The sequence below is a fragment of the Vombatus ursinus genome, unplaced genomic scaffold (assembly GCF_900497805.2).
Source record: "Vombatus ursinus unplaced genomic scaffold, bare-nosed wombat genome assembly UNPS02014775.1, whole genome shotgun sequence".
Lineage (NCBI taxonomy): Eukaryota > Metazoa > Chordata > Mammalia > Diprotodontia > Vombatidae > Vombatus > Vombatus ursinus.
Window position 1 is genome coordinate 8,043,935 of NW_020954553.1, and position 14,915 is coordinate 8,058,849.

The 14,915-nt window shown below is 50.6% G+C and overlaps 3 protein-coding genes across 12 annotated transcripts in view; 1 reads left to right on the top strand and 2 right to left on the bottom strand.

Annotated features, from left to right (window-relative positions):
• Nucleotides 1-4: 4 nt before the first annotated feature.
• EIF3I (eukaryotic translation initiation factor 3 subunit I) lies at nucleotides 5-4,678 on the bottom strand. The gene is made up of 11 exons (XM_027864432.1): nucleotides 4,552-4,678; nucleotides 4,344-4,436; nucleotides 2,901-2,988; nucleotides 2,674-2,739; nucleotides 1,569-1,718; nucleotides 1,327-1,457; nucleotides 1,037-1,147; nucleotides 855-944; nucleotides 514-587; nucleotides 324-416; nucleotides 5-173 (listed from the first exon to the last, which is right to left on the bottom strand). The coding sequence occupies exons 1-11, from the start codon at nucleotides 4,552-4,554 to the stop codon at nucleotides 92-94; spliced, it is 981 nt and encodes a 326-aa protein (XP_027720233.1). The 5' UTR covers nucleotides 4,555-4,678; the 3' UTR covers nucleotides 5-91.
• Nucleotides 4,585-14,915, top strand: part of TMEM234 (transmembrane protein 234) — a 16,929-nt gene continuing 6,598 nt past the window's right edge. For 2 of the 8 annotated variants that reach the window (XM_027864427.1, XM_027864428.1), the window contains exons 1-3: nucleotides 4,603-4,711; nucleotides 5,043-5,194; nucleotides 5,693-5,759. In XM_027864427.1, the coding sequence (XP_027720228.1) occupies nucleotides 4,603-4,711; nucleotides 5,043-5,194; nucleotides 5,693-5,759 (328 nt within the window). Of the gene's footprint in view, nucleotides 4,712-5,042; nucleotides 5,195-5,692; nucleotides 6,555-7,350; nucleotides 7,444-7,723; nucleotides 8,682-10,182; nucleotides 10,649-14,915 lie in introns of those variants that run through there. The other 6 variants (XM_027864425.1, XM_027864422.1, XM_027864423.1 and 3 more) reach the window with 6 other exon arrangements.
• DCDC2B (doublecortin domain containing 2B) lies at nucleotides 8,401-14,905 on the bottom strand. 3 transcript variants are annotated; one of them, XM_027864417.1, is made up of 9 exons: nucleotides 14,205-14,905; nucleotides 13,458-13,509; nucleotides 12,491-12,567; nucleotides 12,105-12,236; nucleotides 10,898-11,044; nucleotides 10,720-10,759; nucleotides 10,221-10,335; nucleotides 9,297-9,400; nucleotides 8,401-8,843 (listed from the first exon to the last, which is right to left on the bottom strand). In XM_027864417.1, the coding sequence occupies exons 1-9, from the start codon at nucleotides 14,477-14,479 to the stop codon at nucleotides 8,793-8,795; spliced, it is 993 nt and encodes a 330-aa protein (XP_027720218.1). In that variant the 5' UTR covers nucleotides 14,480-14,905; the 3' UTR covers nucleotides 8,401-8,792. The 3 variants fall into 3 exon arrangements, with proteins under 3 accessions (XP_027720218.1, XP_027720216.1, XP_027720217.1); XM_027864415.1 differs by having other exon boundaries at nucleotides 10,720-11,044; XM_027864416.1 differs by lacking the exon at nucleotides 9,297-9,400 and having other exon boundaries at nucleotides 10,720-11,044.

The following is a 14,915-nucleotide window of genomic DNA, read 5'->3' on the forward strand; positions in this document are numbered from 1 at the left end:
ACCATTGTCATATTCCATCTGGTTTATTTTTTAGTGTCCACAACTCAGTAATCAGAGAGCAGAAGGTTCAGGAGACTCCAGTTTCCACTCCTCATGCCTCAAACTCAAACTCAAAGTATTGTGGATCGAAATAGTGAATTCGGACATAGCCATCCTCTCCACCACTGCTGTAGCTGCAAGGAGAGGGTGACGGCAGTTAGACAGGCCTGTGTATGTATTGAAGGACCCCCTCACTGAGACAAATTGAGACCAAGAGCAGATGCCAGTGGGTAGTTTATGGGTCTAGTCACCCTTGTCTGAACCCCACCCCAAAGGATATTTACCTCTTGCCATCAGGATGGAAAGCAACACTGTTGATGGGGCCAAAGTGACCCTTGACTCTTCCAAACTCCTCTTCAAAGGCAAGGTGGAAGAACCTAGGGGATGGGAAACAGGGGACACATGTGGACATCAAAGCTTCACCCTTAGGTAAACTCTCCAAGACCTCCCTCCTCCAGGAAACAGCCCACTTACCTGGCCTCAAACTTGCCAATTCTGGTGGAGGTTGTGGTTACATCCATGGCCTCCTGCCCACCGCCCAGGACTACCTACAGAAAGGAGGAGCCCAGACCTAGCTTTTAGGCCAGGCCCTGCCCCTTGAGGTAGCATCATCTGTGCACCCTCTAGACATTGCAGATCTGTTCCCCTATCAAACTTGGGACCCTTTCCCTGGAAGCTTCCCCTTGGCCTACCTACCCAGCCCCTGCTCTCTGAAGTTCTCCTTTGCTGTGGCCTTGAGAGCTACCATTTGTAAACAACCCTACCAGCCTTTACTGTGACCCACGGATGAGCAGGGGAGCCAGGGGTGGCCTTACGTGGTCGTAGATGGGGGAAAGCGCAGCCGAGTTGACAGGTCGCTCCGTTCTGAATGTTTTTTGGTGCTCAAGGGTCGTGGAGTCAAAGAGCTAAAAACACAGATTAGAAGGGGAAAGAGAGGTAAGAGTAGGGAAGGACCCTGACTTGGAGCAGTCAGGCCCACTTGGAGCCCAGCCCACACCTTGGCTGTATTGTCCTTAGAAGCGGTGACGAACATCGTCATGTCCCGGGATGTCTGAATGTCGTTGATCTGCCTCGAGTGCTCCTTGACATTCACCATCACTTCTCCAGACTGTGGGGGAAGGTGTGTCAGAAGGTGAATGACCCCACTTCCCAGCAGCAGGAGGCCAGAGCGGCTATCCCCTCTGGTGAATGGGCAGCTGTCATCTCCTCCCGTCCCCCAGCCACACTCCCCAGATACTGATCCTCCTACCCTCACCCTTTCCATTTCCCTGCCTCCCCAGTCCTCACCTTAGCACTGTACTGATTGAGCTCCCCATTTTCATGGCCAGCAATGATGCACTCCCCCAAGGGTCCCCACACAGCACTTGTGATCTTGGCATCAGCATTACAGGGGATCTTCATGTATGGTTCATTGCTATCTGTTTAGGGGGTAGGGAATAGATAGATGGTGAAGACTGAAGACTGGCCCCAGGCTACATTAGGTCCCCTCCACTCTCTGAGTCCCTGGATCCTCACCCATATGTCCTTACCAATCTGGCTGGGGTCCCGGAGATCAAAGAAACTGACAAAGCACTGGTACCCCATCTGCTTGTCCGTGGAGAACATGATGATGTTGCCTCCAAAGTCAAATCCACATGTACGGACAGCTGAGTTGGTCTTCAGCAGAGCCAGCTGCTTCCCTAGGGATGGGTACAGGTTGTCTAACTGCTCCTTCTATCCCTCAGCCCCCTATAGGCCCCAGCTGCCTCTCTACCAATCTTTATTGCTTCACTGGTGAAAATGACCAGGAGATTGGGCTCAACTTTGAGAACAAGAGATTAAATGAGGCAGTACCAAATCTCTCCCCCCCACCCCCCCAGTCTCAAGTATCCTTGTCAAAGACTCTCAGAGGTCACCAACTCCAAAACATGCACGAGCAGCAATGCTTTCCAGATCCCTCACAACTGACCGTTCGTCCTCTGCTGAAGCCCTCCCAGTCTCCTAAGGCAGCCCATTTTACACTGAGCTGACTCTCACTGCTAACAAGCTTTTTCTTAAACTGAGGTAAAATCTGTTTCCCTCACACTGGACACCAGACGTATATCCCTGAAGCCTGAGATCACACTAGGTAACTGTTTCCTCCAACCTGGGAGGGGAATGTCAGGAACAGGAAGCCTGAACTTTCTGACGAATCATCTGGCCACCTAGAAATAGGTTCAACCTGGCAAAATAGTCCACTAATCTATGAAGGCTCCTCTCCAGAATGGGCATTGCCTTCTAAGCTGATGCTGGGAGCCATGAAAAAGGAGACATCAAATAATCAGCCTAGAGAAGGCAGCATGATGTGTGGGAAAGAGCAGGAAGCCAGAAGAACTGGGTTCTGGGCCTAGACCTGCTCCTAACCTTGTGACTTTGGCCAAGTAACTCCCCCCTCTCTGGGCTTCAGTTTTCTCCTTCATGAAAGGAGAAAGCTGGACTACAGGTTCCCAAGTCCCTTTCCAATTCTGATATTCTCTGAGTCTATTAGGTACCCAATACCCCCTTAACACCAGTCAAGCCCACTCCCAACTGACCAACTCCAAGTTGTCAGGCCAAGGTCAGATCAAGGCCAAGTCAGTAAGGTGGGGGCCCTGATAGTAGTAGATCATCAATTACCTGTCTCACAATCCCAGAGGCGGCAGCTGTTGTCGGCAGAGCCGGTGAGGACATGTTTGGTGTCCCCTGGAGAAGTTGTTAGGGAATGTTATCAAATTCATCTGCCACCCTTTTCACTCGTCGGGGAGAGATTGTCTAAATTTCTAAACCGTCTAACAACCCCTGCGGCCAGACATCTCTGTCTTTGATCAACAGAAAATCTCTAAGACAGCAACATTAGAGGATACAATCAGCGTCCACACACCACACAGCTCCAGTGTGCCCAGTGTAGGTGCCCAGCCTCTCTCCATTTACTGAGTACCACACATTGACAATCTGGTGATGCAAAGACATTAGTTAGTTTGTACCCACCCCCTCGAAGGGGTAACCAGGAAAAAAGTAAAAACCCTCCCTTCCCTGGGAGCCTTCCAGCAGCCTCCAGCCTGCTCTCACCCTTTGCTTCTCCCTCTCCCAGTCTTCCATAGACTCTATCCCCCCTTCTCTCACTCCTGCCTCCCCACCAAGGAAACTCCCTAACCAAGTCCGTGCGAAATGTGGTGTGAGTGGGCTTTTAAGATCAAATTGCGTCCTATGACACTCCAAACAAATGACTCAAGAACAGATTTGTATCTTGAATGGGGTACTCAAAAGTTTTAGCATACTTTTAAGATTTCATAGCTACTAAGCTATTAATACAGTATATTAATAGCTATTCAGTTATATGTTTGTGTCTCCCTGGTGCCCCAAACCATTCACATGTCCTCCCTCAAGGTGGTCGCTTCTATAACCAACTTCATTTACTGATGCTGATTCTACCTCAGCAGGCAAATTTTCTAGCTTAGTTCTTAAATCTGACCTAGTGTTCAGTGTACTGACTCCACCTGGCACACAGGACCCCATTTCTCCAGAGGGCAGTGGCCTCCTCAGGTAGCACCACACTAACCCTCCCTCTGTTTTGAGTCAAGAGAAAGTTAAAAAAAAAAACCAAAAAAGCAACAAAAAACCCACTTCCCGAGTAAAGCCGAACCAACCCTGCCACCATCTATGCCCAAAGACAAGGAATCCTCCCTGTCTGAGCAAATCAGTTTGGAATGATACGGGCTATGGGCTGGAGGTGTGTGACAATGGTGTTAACTGTTTGTGAGCAAATTGGAAGGGTAGCATAACCCAAGTAGCAATAGGGAAGGTTTGTATAGTAGGAAGAACCCCAAAATCAGGACAACAGAGTTCCAGACCTGGCCCACAGACCCCTGATGTGTAAAATGGGCAGAAAGTATTAATAACCATAACTAACATTTATAGAAGCTCCTTAATGTTTACAAAATGCCTTACACACTTGATCTGATCCCAGCCTCACAACCAGCCACCTGGTCGAGGTTAAGTGATATCACTGTCCCCCTTTTACAGACGAGAAAACAAAGTTTGCTGACTTGTCCAGGGTCAGAGTGAATAAAGTTCTGAGGCTGGATTTGAACTTGGCAGCGCTCTACCCACTGGGACACCGAGGTGCCTACACCAACCACATTAAAACCCTAAGTGCCTCAGTTTCCCCACTCCTCCAATCTGCCATGCAGCCCCGCCCTAGCTGCTTCCCTCCCACCTCTCCCTTAGTCCCGTCCCGCTCCCCCACTCCCCGCCCCCCCCCGCCCCGGCCTCTGCCCCCCTTCCCCCGCCGGGCAGCGCATGCTCACAGGGTCCTTGGCCACAGTGAAGAGCAGGTCTCCCTCGCGGTTGTATTTGATCTGCGTGATTGATCGCTCGTGGCCCTGGAGCAGGATCGGCTTCTGGGGACGGCACCGGCCGGGGGGGTCACTGTCAAGGCACGGACTTGGGGGGCAGCCCTGCTCCGACCCCTCGGCCCCCATCCCTCCTTGCTTCGCCCTCCCCAACCGGACTCACCATCGCGGCGGCTGCAGCGACCGCACCGGCACCACAGATCTGCGCAGCAGCATGAAGACCTACCGGAAGAGAGCGAGCCTGAACTTCCGGGTCACGGCGCCGGGCCGGCAGCGGAAGTGGAAGCCTTCCATTTCCGGTGTTGTCATGGCGGCGACTCTGGGTGAGGAATTCTGAGCCCCTCCCCCTACCTGTGTTCCTATCTCAGTTTCCTCCTCTATAATAATAATGACAACTAGCGCAGAGCGCTTTAATCAGGTGTTTCATAGGAGCCCTTGGATGACGCCTCCTTGGGGATTGCTATTACCTCCATTTTACAGATGGAGAAACCGAGGCTCATTGGCTGGCTCAGGGCGACACAGGTAGCTGGTGCCGGAAGCGGGCCCTCCCCGCTCATTGCTCTGTTCGCAACACCGCGCAGCCCTTACCAGAGATGGGGGAGAGGGGGGTCTGGGCCCTGGAGGGTGAGTGACAGGCTCCCTTTCCTCTCCTAGGGCAAGTCTGTGCCCTGGTGCTGGTGGCAGTGTTGTGGGGAGGCTCCAACCCGCTGCTGAAGAGGGCCACAGGCAACATGGAGCCGGTGCTGGAGGGGAACCGGCTAGAGCAGCTTCTGCAGGAGATGAAGTACTTGTTTTTCAACTACCAGGTAGGGCCTGGGGATCACGTGAAGGGGGGGGAGCTTTCTCGGACTTGGATTCTCCAGGTTCATCCGGGGGCCTAATCCTTTAGTAAGAAAAAGCAAGTCCACGAGATGGGGCTAAAAGGAGCCGTGGTGTATGTGGGAGAAAGGGCTCCTTCTGGATTTGGGATCCTGTCTTAACCTTGACTGTTGCTTACTACCTGTGTGATGATGGAAGAGGCTTTTCTCCCCTCTGAGTCTCAGTTTCATCATAAGGTCCCTTCCAGTTCTAACTTCTGCAATCCTAAGTTGGCTAAAGACTCAGTGCATTTGACCAGATGTGAGGCCGAGTTTGTCATCAGTTCTTCAGTTGCCTACCTCTTTCCACGCCCAAGCTTCCTATCAGGAAGAGGGATGCCATTATTAGCATGACTTTCCATTTCCCTTGCCTGGAAGACAACCCCTCAGATGATTCTATGCTGCCTTGTGTACTGACCCTAGCTTTTCTCTTACCCTCAATCCCAGTATCTGGTGCCCCTTTGCCTCAACCAATGTGGCTCCCTGATCTACTACCTTACCCTGTCATCAACAGGTAGGTGTGTCTCTGTTTTGATGGCTGGTCATCTGGGTGGGGTATGGCTAATCGGCATCCAACAGGGGCTCCAAGATACCTTCCAGAGTGGTTCATTTAGCAGTTTAATTTCTCTTTCTTCACTTCCCTCCTTAGCAGCTGTAACTATGCTACATTGTAGGATTGGGCTTCCCACCCTAGTAACCTTGGCAATTCACAGGCATTGTGAGTATGAGAGATGGATTCAGTCCTGAACTCCACAGTTCAGTCTTATCAGTGTGGTACAAAACAAAGCCTTGGATTTGATGTTGGGAGACCTAAGTTGGAATCCTATTTCTGCTAACATGTGTGACCTTGGGCAAGACACTTAACCTCTTTGAGCCCATTTTCTCATCTGTAAAATGATGGTATTGTTCAAGAGTGACCTCTCATATCCCTTCCACCTCTAAACCTATGATCTGCTAGCCAAAGGGATGCAAAACCAATTGAACAGGAGGGAATGGGTTCATGGGTTGTACGGGATAGGCAGGCATGGCTGAGTTGCATCTGCATCATCGAGGAGAATACCCTCATGGGACCACAGATCCATTGAATATTTGGAGAGCAAGATGGCACCACTAAAGAATTCTTTGCTTCTTGGACAGATCTTCTACTCTTACATTTGACTTACATGCAAGCAAATAGTGCTTCCCAGGCCTTCTTCACATTACCCTCTACTCAGGTCCTTTATTGACAACAATGTTTTGTTTATTCTTGTCATTTTCTTTATTCTGTGGTGTTAACCAAAAAGCATAAATTATTCCTCCACCCCTAGAAGACTGCAGCATATTTCCTTACTTTTAAAAGATCCCTAACTTCATTAATGTGGTATGGACACTCCTTCCGGGACTTAGGAGATGACCTTTATGAGTTGCTTCATCCATTCCCCATGCTGCTATACCTGGCTAGGCTGGTTTTCTAACCACAGCTTGCCTTAAAGTCTTTCTAATTTCTATTTGGGATGAGGCAAGTGGAGGGGGATCTGTTGTTACTATGTCTAGCTTACTGAATTTGCCCTGCAGAATCTGAGTTCAGAGACTGTGAGCACCATGTGACTTCAGTGTGAAAGGTTGCGAGTTCTTAAAACATTAGTATTCTTAAGGACTTGATCCCCCCCAAGAGTAAATTAGAAATGAGGCTTGGATTCAGCTGCACTCCTGTTGACCAAGTTTCTACATTGTTGTGTTTTTGCTTAGCTGTCAGAGCTCTATATGTGTCTCTCTTTAAAAGTATAATAGCTGGCATTTCTGTAGCTTCCCGAAGGTTTGCAATGCACTTCACACACAGTAGCTCACTGGATCCTCACAACACCCTTTGAGGTAGGTGCTGTCCTTATCTCAGTTATACTGACAAGGAAGCTGATGGGAAAGGAGGTTTAAGTGACTTGTCCAGAAATGGGTGTCTGAGGCAGGGTCCTAGCCTGGGTTTTCCTGACTCCAAGTCCATCACTCTGTCTTTCTAACCTAGATGAACACCCACATCCCTCCTATTAGACCAAGATCTTTATGAGGGCAGGGAACACTTTTCCTGCTTTAGAGTGGACCCCAGGGAATATCAAAATGTTCCCCTCCAGATCTGTCCCTGGCTGTGCCCATCAGTAACTCCCTGGCTCTTGTGGTCACCCTGGTTGTCGGGAAGTTCCTTGGGGAAGACATTGGTGGAAAATGTAAGTAAGACCACTCCTGGGGAGAAATCACTTGCCAGGCTCTTAGGTGCCCAAGCTGGGTGACTTCTGTGCATTTTGAAAACCCATAGTCTTTGGGGGGAATCCAGTCTCTGATATTTCTCTTAGCACACCTCCCCCTTCTTTCCCTACAGTCAGGGTAGGGAATTGTGGAGCATGAGAAGACCCCATCTTGTGTCCCTTTCTTTTCTGTCCCAGCACTTAGCCCAGTGTCTAGCACATAGTAGGTGCTTGATATTGATTGACTGATTGATTGACCCAGGGCCTGCCCTGGGAATGGTGCTCACCGTCTCCGGAATCATGCTCTGCATTGCAAGTTCAGTGGGCAAGACAGAATAACAACAGGATCCTGTGGCCAGCCCCACCCAGAGACGACGGAGCATTGGAGCAGGGAACCCTGGGCTGGGGGATCTTGAGCCACCTACGATTGAGCTTTCCTTGAGAAGGCTGTCTTTGACTTCTCCTTGGCAGTGGCCTCTTCCTCTGTGATTCAGTGAAGCCTAATGGGGAGGAGGTGGGCTCAGAGACTTCACCACTTTGAGCCCGAAGTTTCATGCCTTGGAAACTCCCCCCCCCTCCCCCTTCATTGTATGACCCAACCTCTCTCATGACCTTGGCCTCCAGCCAATATTGTGGTTTGTGCAGAGCACCCTGGGTGTCAGGTGCAGAGTGTTCGTCAAGCTCAAACTTAAGGACTTTCTGAGCCTTGGAGTGAGCTGATGTGGGTTGGGGCTGCTGGTGAGTCAGAGCCCACAGGTGCTGCAGTCAGTTAAATGCCTTCCTTCGCCTCCCCATCAGCAGCCCTGGAGGGGGCCCCTTATGCCCTAGACCAAGAGGCTTCATCACCAGCTTTTGCTCCTCTAACTTTTTCCTGGTCCAGTCTTTAGAGTGGGATATGGTCTGGAGAAAAGGGTAAATAAGGATCAGATAACCCAGAAAGAGAGAAAACTATTTTCTTTATTAGGACAAAGCCTCTCCTAAAGCGTGTATGCCCCTGTGTCCTTCCCACTCCACCTCGTATCAGGCTTCACAAAGTGGAGGAAGGTAACCCTTCCTTTCCCCTGGAAGCAGAGGCTTTCCCTCCTTGGGCAGGCTCACTGCAGGTTGGTGGGCCAGGCAGACTAGAAAGGCCTGTGGATCTCCAGCTGAGATCCTGGCAGGAGATTGGGGGGCCACAGCAGAAGAGGGTGGGTTGGTTCAATAAAAGGCTGTGCCATGGCTGCTGATGGAATGCTGGCTGGGGGCCGGGAAAAGGCAGGGAGGGAAGGAGGTTGGGCTGGGCTTCTGGGTTTTCTGGAATGTCATCCAAGTTTAGTTCTACACCACCTACCCTAAGCAGCATTTTCCAAGAAACAGGCTTCTTCTACCATTTCTGCAGCCCTCTGGAAGAGAAAGATCAGTCAGCCAGAAGGGAGCCAATCTGGGTCCCAGAGCAGAGGCCCCTTAACCTATCAGAGCTGCAAAGGGACCCTGGAGACCATGTGGTTCACAAATTCACTGTACAGATGAAGGGATTAAATTGCTGTGGAAAGATGTGGAAAGATTTGCTCAAGGTGACAGGGCCCAGTGGAGAGCCAGAATGCTCCACTGGAGCCCTAGTGGTGAAGTTATGGAAGAATGCCCCCAGGCTCACCAGAGGGGCACTGAAGGGAACTCCCAAGCCGATGGGAATAGAGATCCGTTTCAGTGTGGTGGCAGAGCCAGGATTAGAACCCAGACCTTCGGATGCCTCGTTTTGAGCACTTTGCTTCACCTTGGCTAGATTGTGGGACTATCTACACGGCTGTTCCGTGTCACTCTATAGCTGTTCCATTCTAAGGACACAGAGCTCACACCTGATCCAAGGGCACCTCTGTCAAGGTAGTCCCGTCCTCCTCCACTTCCTGGGCCCCTGCCAGTTCCCTCCTGGTGTGGGGTGCGCCATATACACTCCTTTCTCCTATGAGGAAGGAGGGGGTATATGTTGACCCTGTATTGAGACCACACAGGAACTGGAAAAAAGCAGCTGTGGCCAGGACTCCCCCTCCAAGCCCCTAGGTTCCCCTCCTCACCTCTGGCCCACAGCCAAGGACTCTTTCCTCCTTTTTCTCTAAATTAGTCTTTTTTTCAACTGTCTCCTTCCCCATACTGACTGCTTTCCTCAGTTATGTTTTTGGCCACCAAAGAGGCTCATGGGATTAAGAAACAAGAGAGGTTTCTACGTCACTGGTTATATCCATAACCAAAATGAGGGCATCTTCTGCCCCACTCAGGTACCTGAAATCCCACCATTAGAGGTAGCAGGTGTGATACCTCATATTTACATCTCAGTTTACAAAGCACTTTCCTTCCCACCCCTCAAGGAGAGTAACTTCAAAAGAAGGGAACCCGAGCCTCAGAGAGGTTCAGCAGTTTCCTTGTTGGAGCACAGCTTGGGACCAGCTGTCCATTTCCAGCCCATACTAGAAGATATAAAGGGCAGGGAGACCTTGGGGATTAGACAACACTGGACCTGGGGCCCACACGCAAACTGCTCCTTTCTAGATTTCTGGAGATCCCCTTTCCTCCCCTCCTGTAGGGTAAGTGTGTGAGGAGGAGAACAATTTGTAGGTGGTGTTAAAAGGGTGCTGAACAGAGTTTGGAAGACCTAGGTTTGAATCCCATCTTAAGTCTTATACTAGCCTCTCCAAGCGTCAGTTTCCTTATTTGTAAAATGGGCCTCACTCTCTCTCTTGCACCTAGCTCACAGGGTTGTCACAAGGGACTGAGGGACAACTTACCAGGCTGAAGTAGGGGGCGCCTTCTCAGATGAGGTCGGGCCAACCTAGGTCTGGCAAAGGAAATGGAGGATTCCTTCCTGGAGAGCTGGGCCGCAGGAGCCCTGAAGATATCTGCCTGGGGGAGGGAAGACCATGGTCTACATCTCCTGTGACCAGGCTGGGACACAGCTTCGACCTGTCCAATTCCCGCAGTCCTGATACCTGCATATTTGCAGGTATCATTCCTAATGTCTTTGGACGTGGACAAGGTACCATCCGTATGGGTGGCCTTAGTCACAGGGACGATGTTAAAGGCAGCTCCTGGACTCAGTACACCTGAGCTTGAGACCTGTATCTGCCACTAGATAGTGTGTGACTTGCTCTGAGTCTGTTTCCTCATATGTAAAATGACTTGGCTCTAGGAATTTCCAGGGCCTTTCTCTGCTTTATCAATCACCTCCTCTTTGAACTTCACCATTATGCCCTTTCCACCCTTCCCTGGCTGTCTCACTTAACCTACCTTGTGCCTGTAGGCTCTAGGCTCAAGGCTTGGTGGGCGCCTGTAACACACAAGAGAAAGACTGGAGCAGACGGCTGATTCAGGAGACCCAAAGGGCTGGGAGCCTGAGGTGGGGATCTCTCCCCTCACTGCCCATCCATCCCCAACTCGTGGTTGTACCTCCCAAACCCTAATATACCAGAAGCCACCAGGCAGGGAGGGGCTTGGCACCAGAAGCTCCAGGTAGGGCAGGGCCTTATACGCATCCTCTGATACAGCCACATAGTAACCGCCATTCACCAGGGCTTCTCCGCCCAACACTGGCGTGCCTTCCAGTGTGCAGAGTCTGGAGGAGAGAAAGTAAAGGGCTGCTCCTCACAGGGGCATACCTTCAGAGACAGCCGGAGAAAATGCTTCCTAGAGTTGTATGACAATGCTAGTGTAGTAAGCCAACATCCTTCACACCACTAGAATCTGATTTAGAGCTCTAGACCTTACAGACTGTCTAATCCAAGCAAGTAAGAGGTCAATCAATAAATGACTATTAAGTGCCTACTATGTGTCAGGCACCGTGCTAAGTGCTGGGGATACAAAAAGAAGCAAAAGACAGCCTCTAATGTAAAGGAGTTTATAATCTAATAGAGGAGATGGTGGAAAAAAATGTGGAAAGCAAGCTATATATGGGATAAGTAGGAAATAAATAATTAACAAAGCACTGGAATTAAGAGTAGTTGGAGAAGGCATTCTGTAAAAGGTGGAATTTTAGTTAGGGCTTAAAGGAAGCCAGGGAGGTCAGGCACTGAGCAAGAGCATTGTAGCCATGGGGGACAGCTAGAGAAAATGCCCAAGGACCAGAGATGGAGTGTTCAGTTCAAGGATCAGCTAGGAGGCCAATGTCTTTGGAGAGTCAGGTGTAAGAAGACTGGAAAGATAGGAGGGGGATAGGTCATGAAAGGCTTTGAGTCCCCGAGAATTTTGTATTTGATTCTGAAGGCAATAGGGAGCTGCTGGAGTTTACTGACTTGCTCACAGATGAGGATTTGGACCCAAGTCCTTGGACTCAAAAGCCAGAGCCCTTTCCATTGGACTGCATGGCCTTTCTTCCCTAGGATTTGGAGCAAGAGACCAAGTTTAAATCTCATTTCCTCATTTGTAAATGGGGGTTGAACTAAGGTGACCACCCAAAGGTTCCTTCTAGCCCTGAATCCTAGGATCCTTCCGCCCTGCAGTGCAGTGATTAAGAAGTCTGGAAACCTAACGACTGGCCTCGGCTTCATGAGGTGATCTTGGGCAATTCACTTCACTTTTCTGGACCTGAATTTCCCTCTATTGGCCACTAGGTGCCAGGACCAAGTCCATGAGAGCCACCAAAGACACTGCTTTGTGCCCCCCTGGCCAGCACCTACCTGCTCACTGCCCTGCCCTTCAGCTTGGCCTTCTCAGTCAGTTGCCTCAACACTGCTCCAAAGTCCTGACGGGAGGCAAGGGACAGGTGCAGGCTAAAAGGGGGGCTAAGCAGGTCGCCATTTCTGAATACCCTAGGAGAACAGAACAAAGGTCTGAGAGGGAAGACTCCGCTCCTTGCCCTGCCCTCCACCCCACCCACAAAGCTCTGTGTGGCCTGCCATTGTGGGCCTTAGAAGTTCACCTCCAAACCAGCATGGGGGGGGAAGACCCTTGATGGGCCAATGAAAAGGGAGTCTGCCATGGCTGGACAGGCCAGCTCTCTCTTCAGCAGAGTGTCCCTTGGCCCTCACTCCCATTCCACTCCCACAATGTCCTCAGCACTCACTGAATGGTGCAAGAGGCCGAGGCTGGGATCCTCCTTCCAGGAGACCCATAATTTGGTCTTGGGAGAGTTGGAGGAGCCTGATAAAATAATAGCTGACAGTTACACAGTGCTTCATGGTGGGCAAAGAGCTTTACCCACGTCACCTCATTGGCCCAGCCTGGTATAGAGGAGAAAGCAGTAGATTTGGAGTCACCTTTGCCACTTCTCTGGGCCCCAGTTTTCTCCCTGTAAAAGGAGGGGTTTGGACTAGATGGCGTCTGAGGGCCCCCTCAGCTCCTAAACCCATGATCCTCACAATGCTGCTTAAAGGTACCTACTGCCGATGGCGCTGCCGAGTATCACAGAAGCGAAGGGATGTGGCAGCGCCAAGCACTCTGCCGTAGGGCCGACTCCAAACCTAGAGCCTTTTCTGCTAGATTGTCCAAAAGGGGGTGGTGAGGAGCTGGGGCCTCTGAGCTGGCCCAGTCTCAGGCCCAGCTCTCCTAACTTCTGGCATTTCCTTACCCTTGTTGGCCTGTGGATGGTTCCTTCTAGTTAGAATATATATCATCATCCTCTGATTCTAATCAGCCAAACCTGACAGGTTCCAGGCAGCTCATCCTGCTCCCTACACCTCAGTCTGCTTTGTTGCTCACACCCAGCTGAAACCTGGGGAATTGGGGCGGGGGGGGGCCGGGACAAATGATAGTGCTCATTTGATAACCCCCTCCTGAAGAAACTGAGGCCCAAGGGGGGGGTAAATATCTTCTCCAAGGTCACAAAGGAAGTGACCCCTGGTAAGATGAAAACTGGTCCCCATTACTCCAAAGCCAGTGCTTTTCCATGTGAAAGTTGAAGCTGTACCCAACACAGCAGCAGACACATATTCATAGCCCTAGGAGCCTACTAAGTCCAAAATGTTGGGGCGGGGGGGCAAACATGGGTGAGAGAAAGGGACAGCATAAACAGTTTCTTCCCCAGAACCCACCAGGAACCTGATGTTTTTCCTGCCTGGTTCTTCCCCTCCAAGGTAGATATAGCTGGAAGACACAGAAAATGTGGTCACCTCCTGGGTCATGGCACCACTTCCCAGTACCACCCACTTCTCCCCCTACTCTCCTTTATACAGTCATGTGGCTTGAGTTTTTTGGCACTATGGCTGTGTCATATGGCTGAGTCTTGAACCTTTGGACATCAGAAAGGGGTCTGGGACAGTCCTGTTCAATTTTTTTTTCCATCCTGATGGATTTTTCACCTACTTGCAGCCTGATTTTCTTTGGCTTTTGAGGTGAGTTGCTACCAGGTCTGATTTTGGCAATGAGTATTAATCTAAGTTACATTCTCTGATCTAAGCCTAGGCCTCCAGTATCTCCCCTTCAAAGGTGGAAAGGCCTAATGGTTCAGGATCAGTGAGGTTGGCTTTTGGGGCATCCATGGCCAGCCCAGTTTCTCCACTCATGGATCCCTATTTTGGCCAACACCAATCACCACAGCATATGCCATCCAGGGGAAGAAACAGCCTTTAGCCTTGGGGAGTTCTCAGTCTGATATTGAGGCATGTAAACTACAGGGCATGTAAACTAGACCCACAGACAGAAAGCAGTGTCTTGTGAGCTAAGGAGGGGAATGATGGCAGACGAACTGAGTCAAGGAGAATTTTCTAGAGTCTTTGGTGTGGGTGGGATAATAGATAATAATCTCTAGCTGCCCCAAAGGTCCCCTGGCCCCAACTCACGGCAACCTCCGGAAACGCTCAAAGCCGGCAGCAACATACTCTCCACCACTCTGAAGCTCCGACAAATCAGTGATGATGTGGCCATGCTGGGGGGTGTACAGGGTACGAATGGCCAGAGGAGCCTGTATGGCAGTAGTCACCTCATTAAGAAATGCCTCAAAAGTGGGGAAACGGCGGTGGGTGATCACCAACCTTCGCCCTGGGGAGAAGGGGTCACCATTCCGGTATACTACCACCTTCTTGGCCGTAGGAGGCCCAGGAGCAGTGGAAGCCATGGTGCAGCAGCTGCCCTAAGCTGGCCAGGGACGCTCAGCCGTTGCTAGGCAGTTAGGGCAGAGAAGGGAGGGGATAGAAGCCCTGACTATTGAAGACAAGAGGCTTAACTCCTACCTCCCCATTCTAGTCAGTCATCAGAAGCCAAAAGTGGCAGTTGGAAGCTGGGAGGCAGACTAGGGGATTTTACCCCAATTACCAGGGGAGACTTTGATTACCTAGTCCAATCATTAGAGCAACAGTCCCCTCTATACCATCCCTAAGAATTGGTTCAAATCTCAGTTCTGCTTTTTAAACTTTGTTTGGGCTTGGGAAGTCCCTCTCCCTCTGAAGACCCTCTGAAGACCTCAAATTTGGTCCAGGTAATCTGGAAGGTCTCGTCCAGTTCTAAATCTGTGATTCAGCTTCTGCTTGAAGACATTATCTCTTTCTCTCTCT

Excerpts from the sequence above, each read along its gene's own strand:
- DCDC2B (XM_027864415.1), bottom strand. The coding sequence starts at position 14,479 with ATGGCTTCCACTGCTCCTGGGCCTCCTACGGCCAAGAAGGTGGTAGTA. Across the intron at positions 12,237-12,490 it reads TCGGCCTCTTGCACCATTCA|GGTATTCAGAAATGGCGACC; the intron begins GTGAGTGCTGAG and ends CTGTTCTCCTAG. Across the intron at positions 8,844-9,296 it reads CAGAGGTGCCCTTGGATCAG|AGGGCTGCAGAAATGGTAGA; the intron begins GTGTGAGCTCTG and ends TTTCTCTTCCAG.
- EIF3I (XM_027864432.1), bottom strand. Across the intron at positions 588-854 it reads TTTCCCCCATCTACGACCAC|GTAGTCCTGGGCGGTGGGCA; the intron begins GTAAGGCCACCC and ends TCCTTTCTGTAG. Across the intron at positions 174-323 it reads TTCCATCCTGATGGCAAGAG|CTACAGCAGTGGTGGAGAGG; the intron begins GTAAATATCCTT and ends CTCTCCTTGCAG.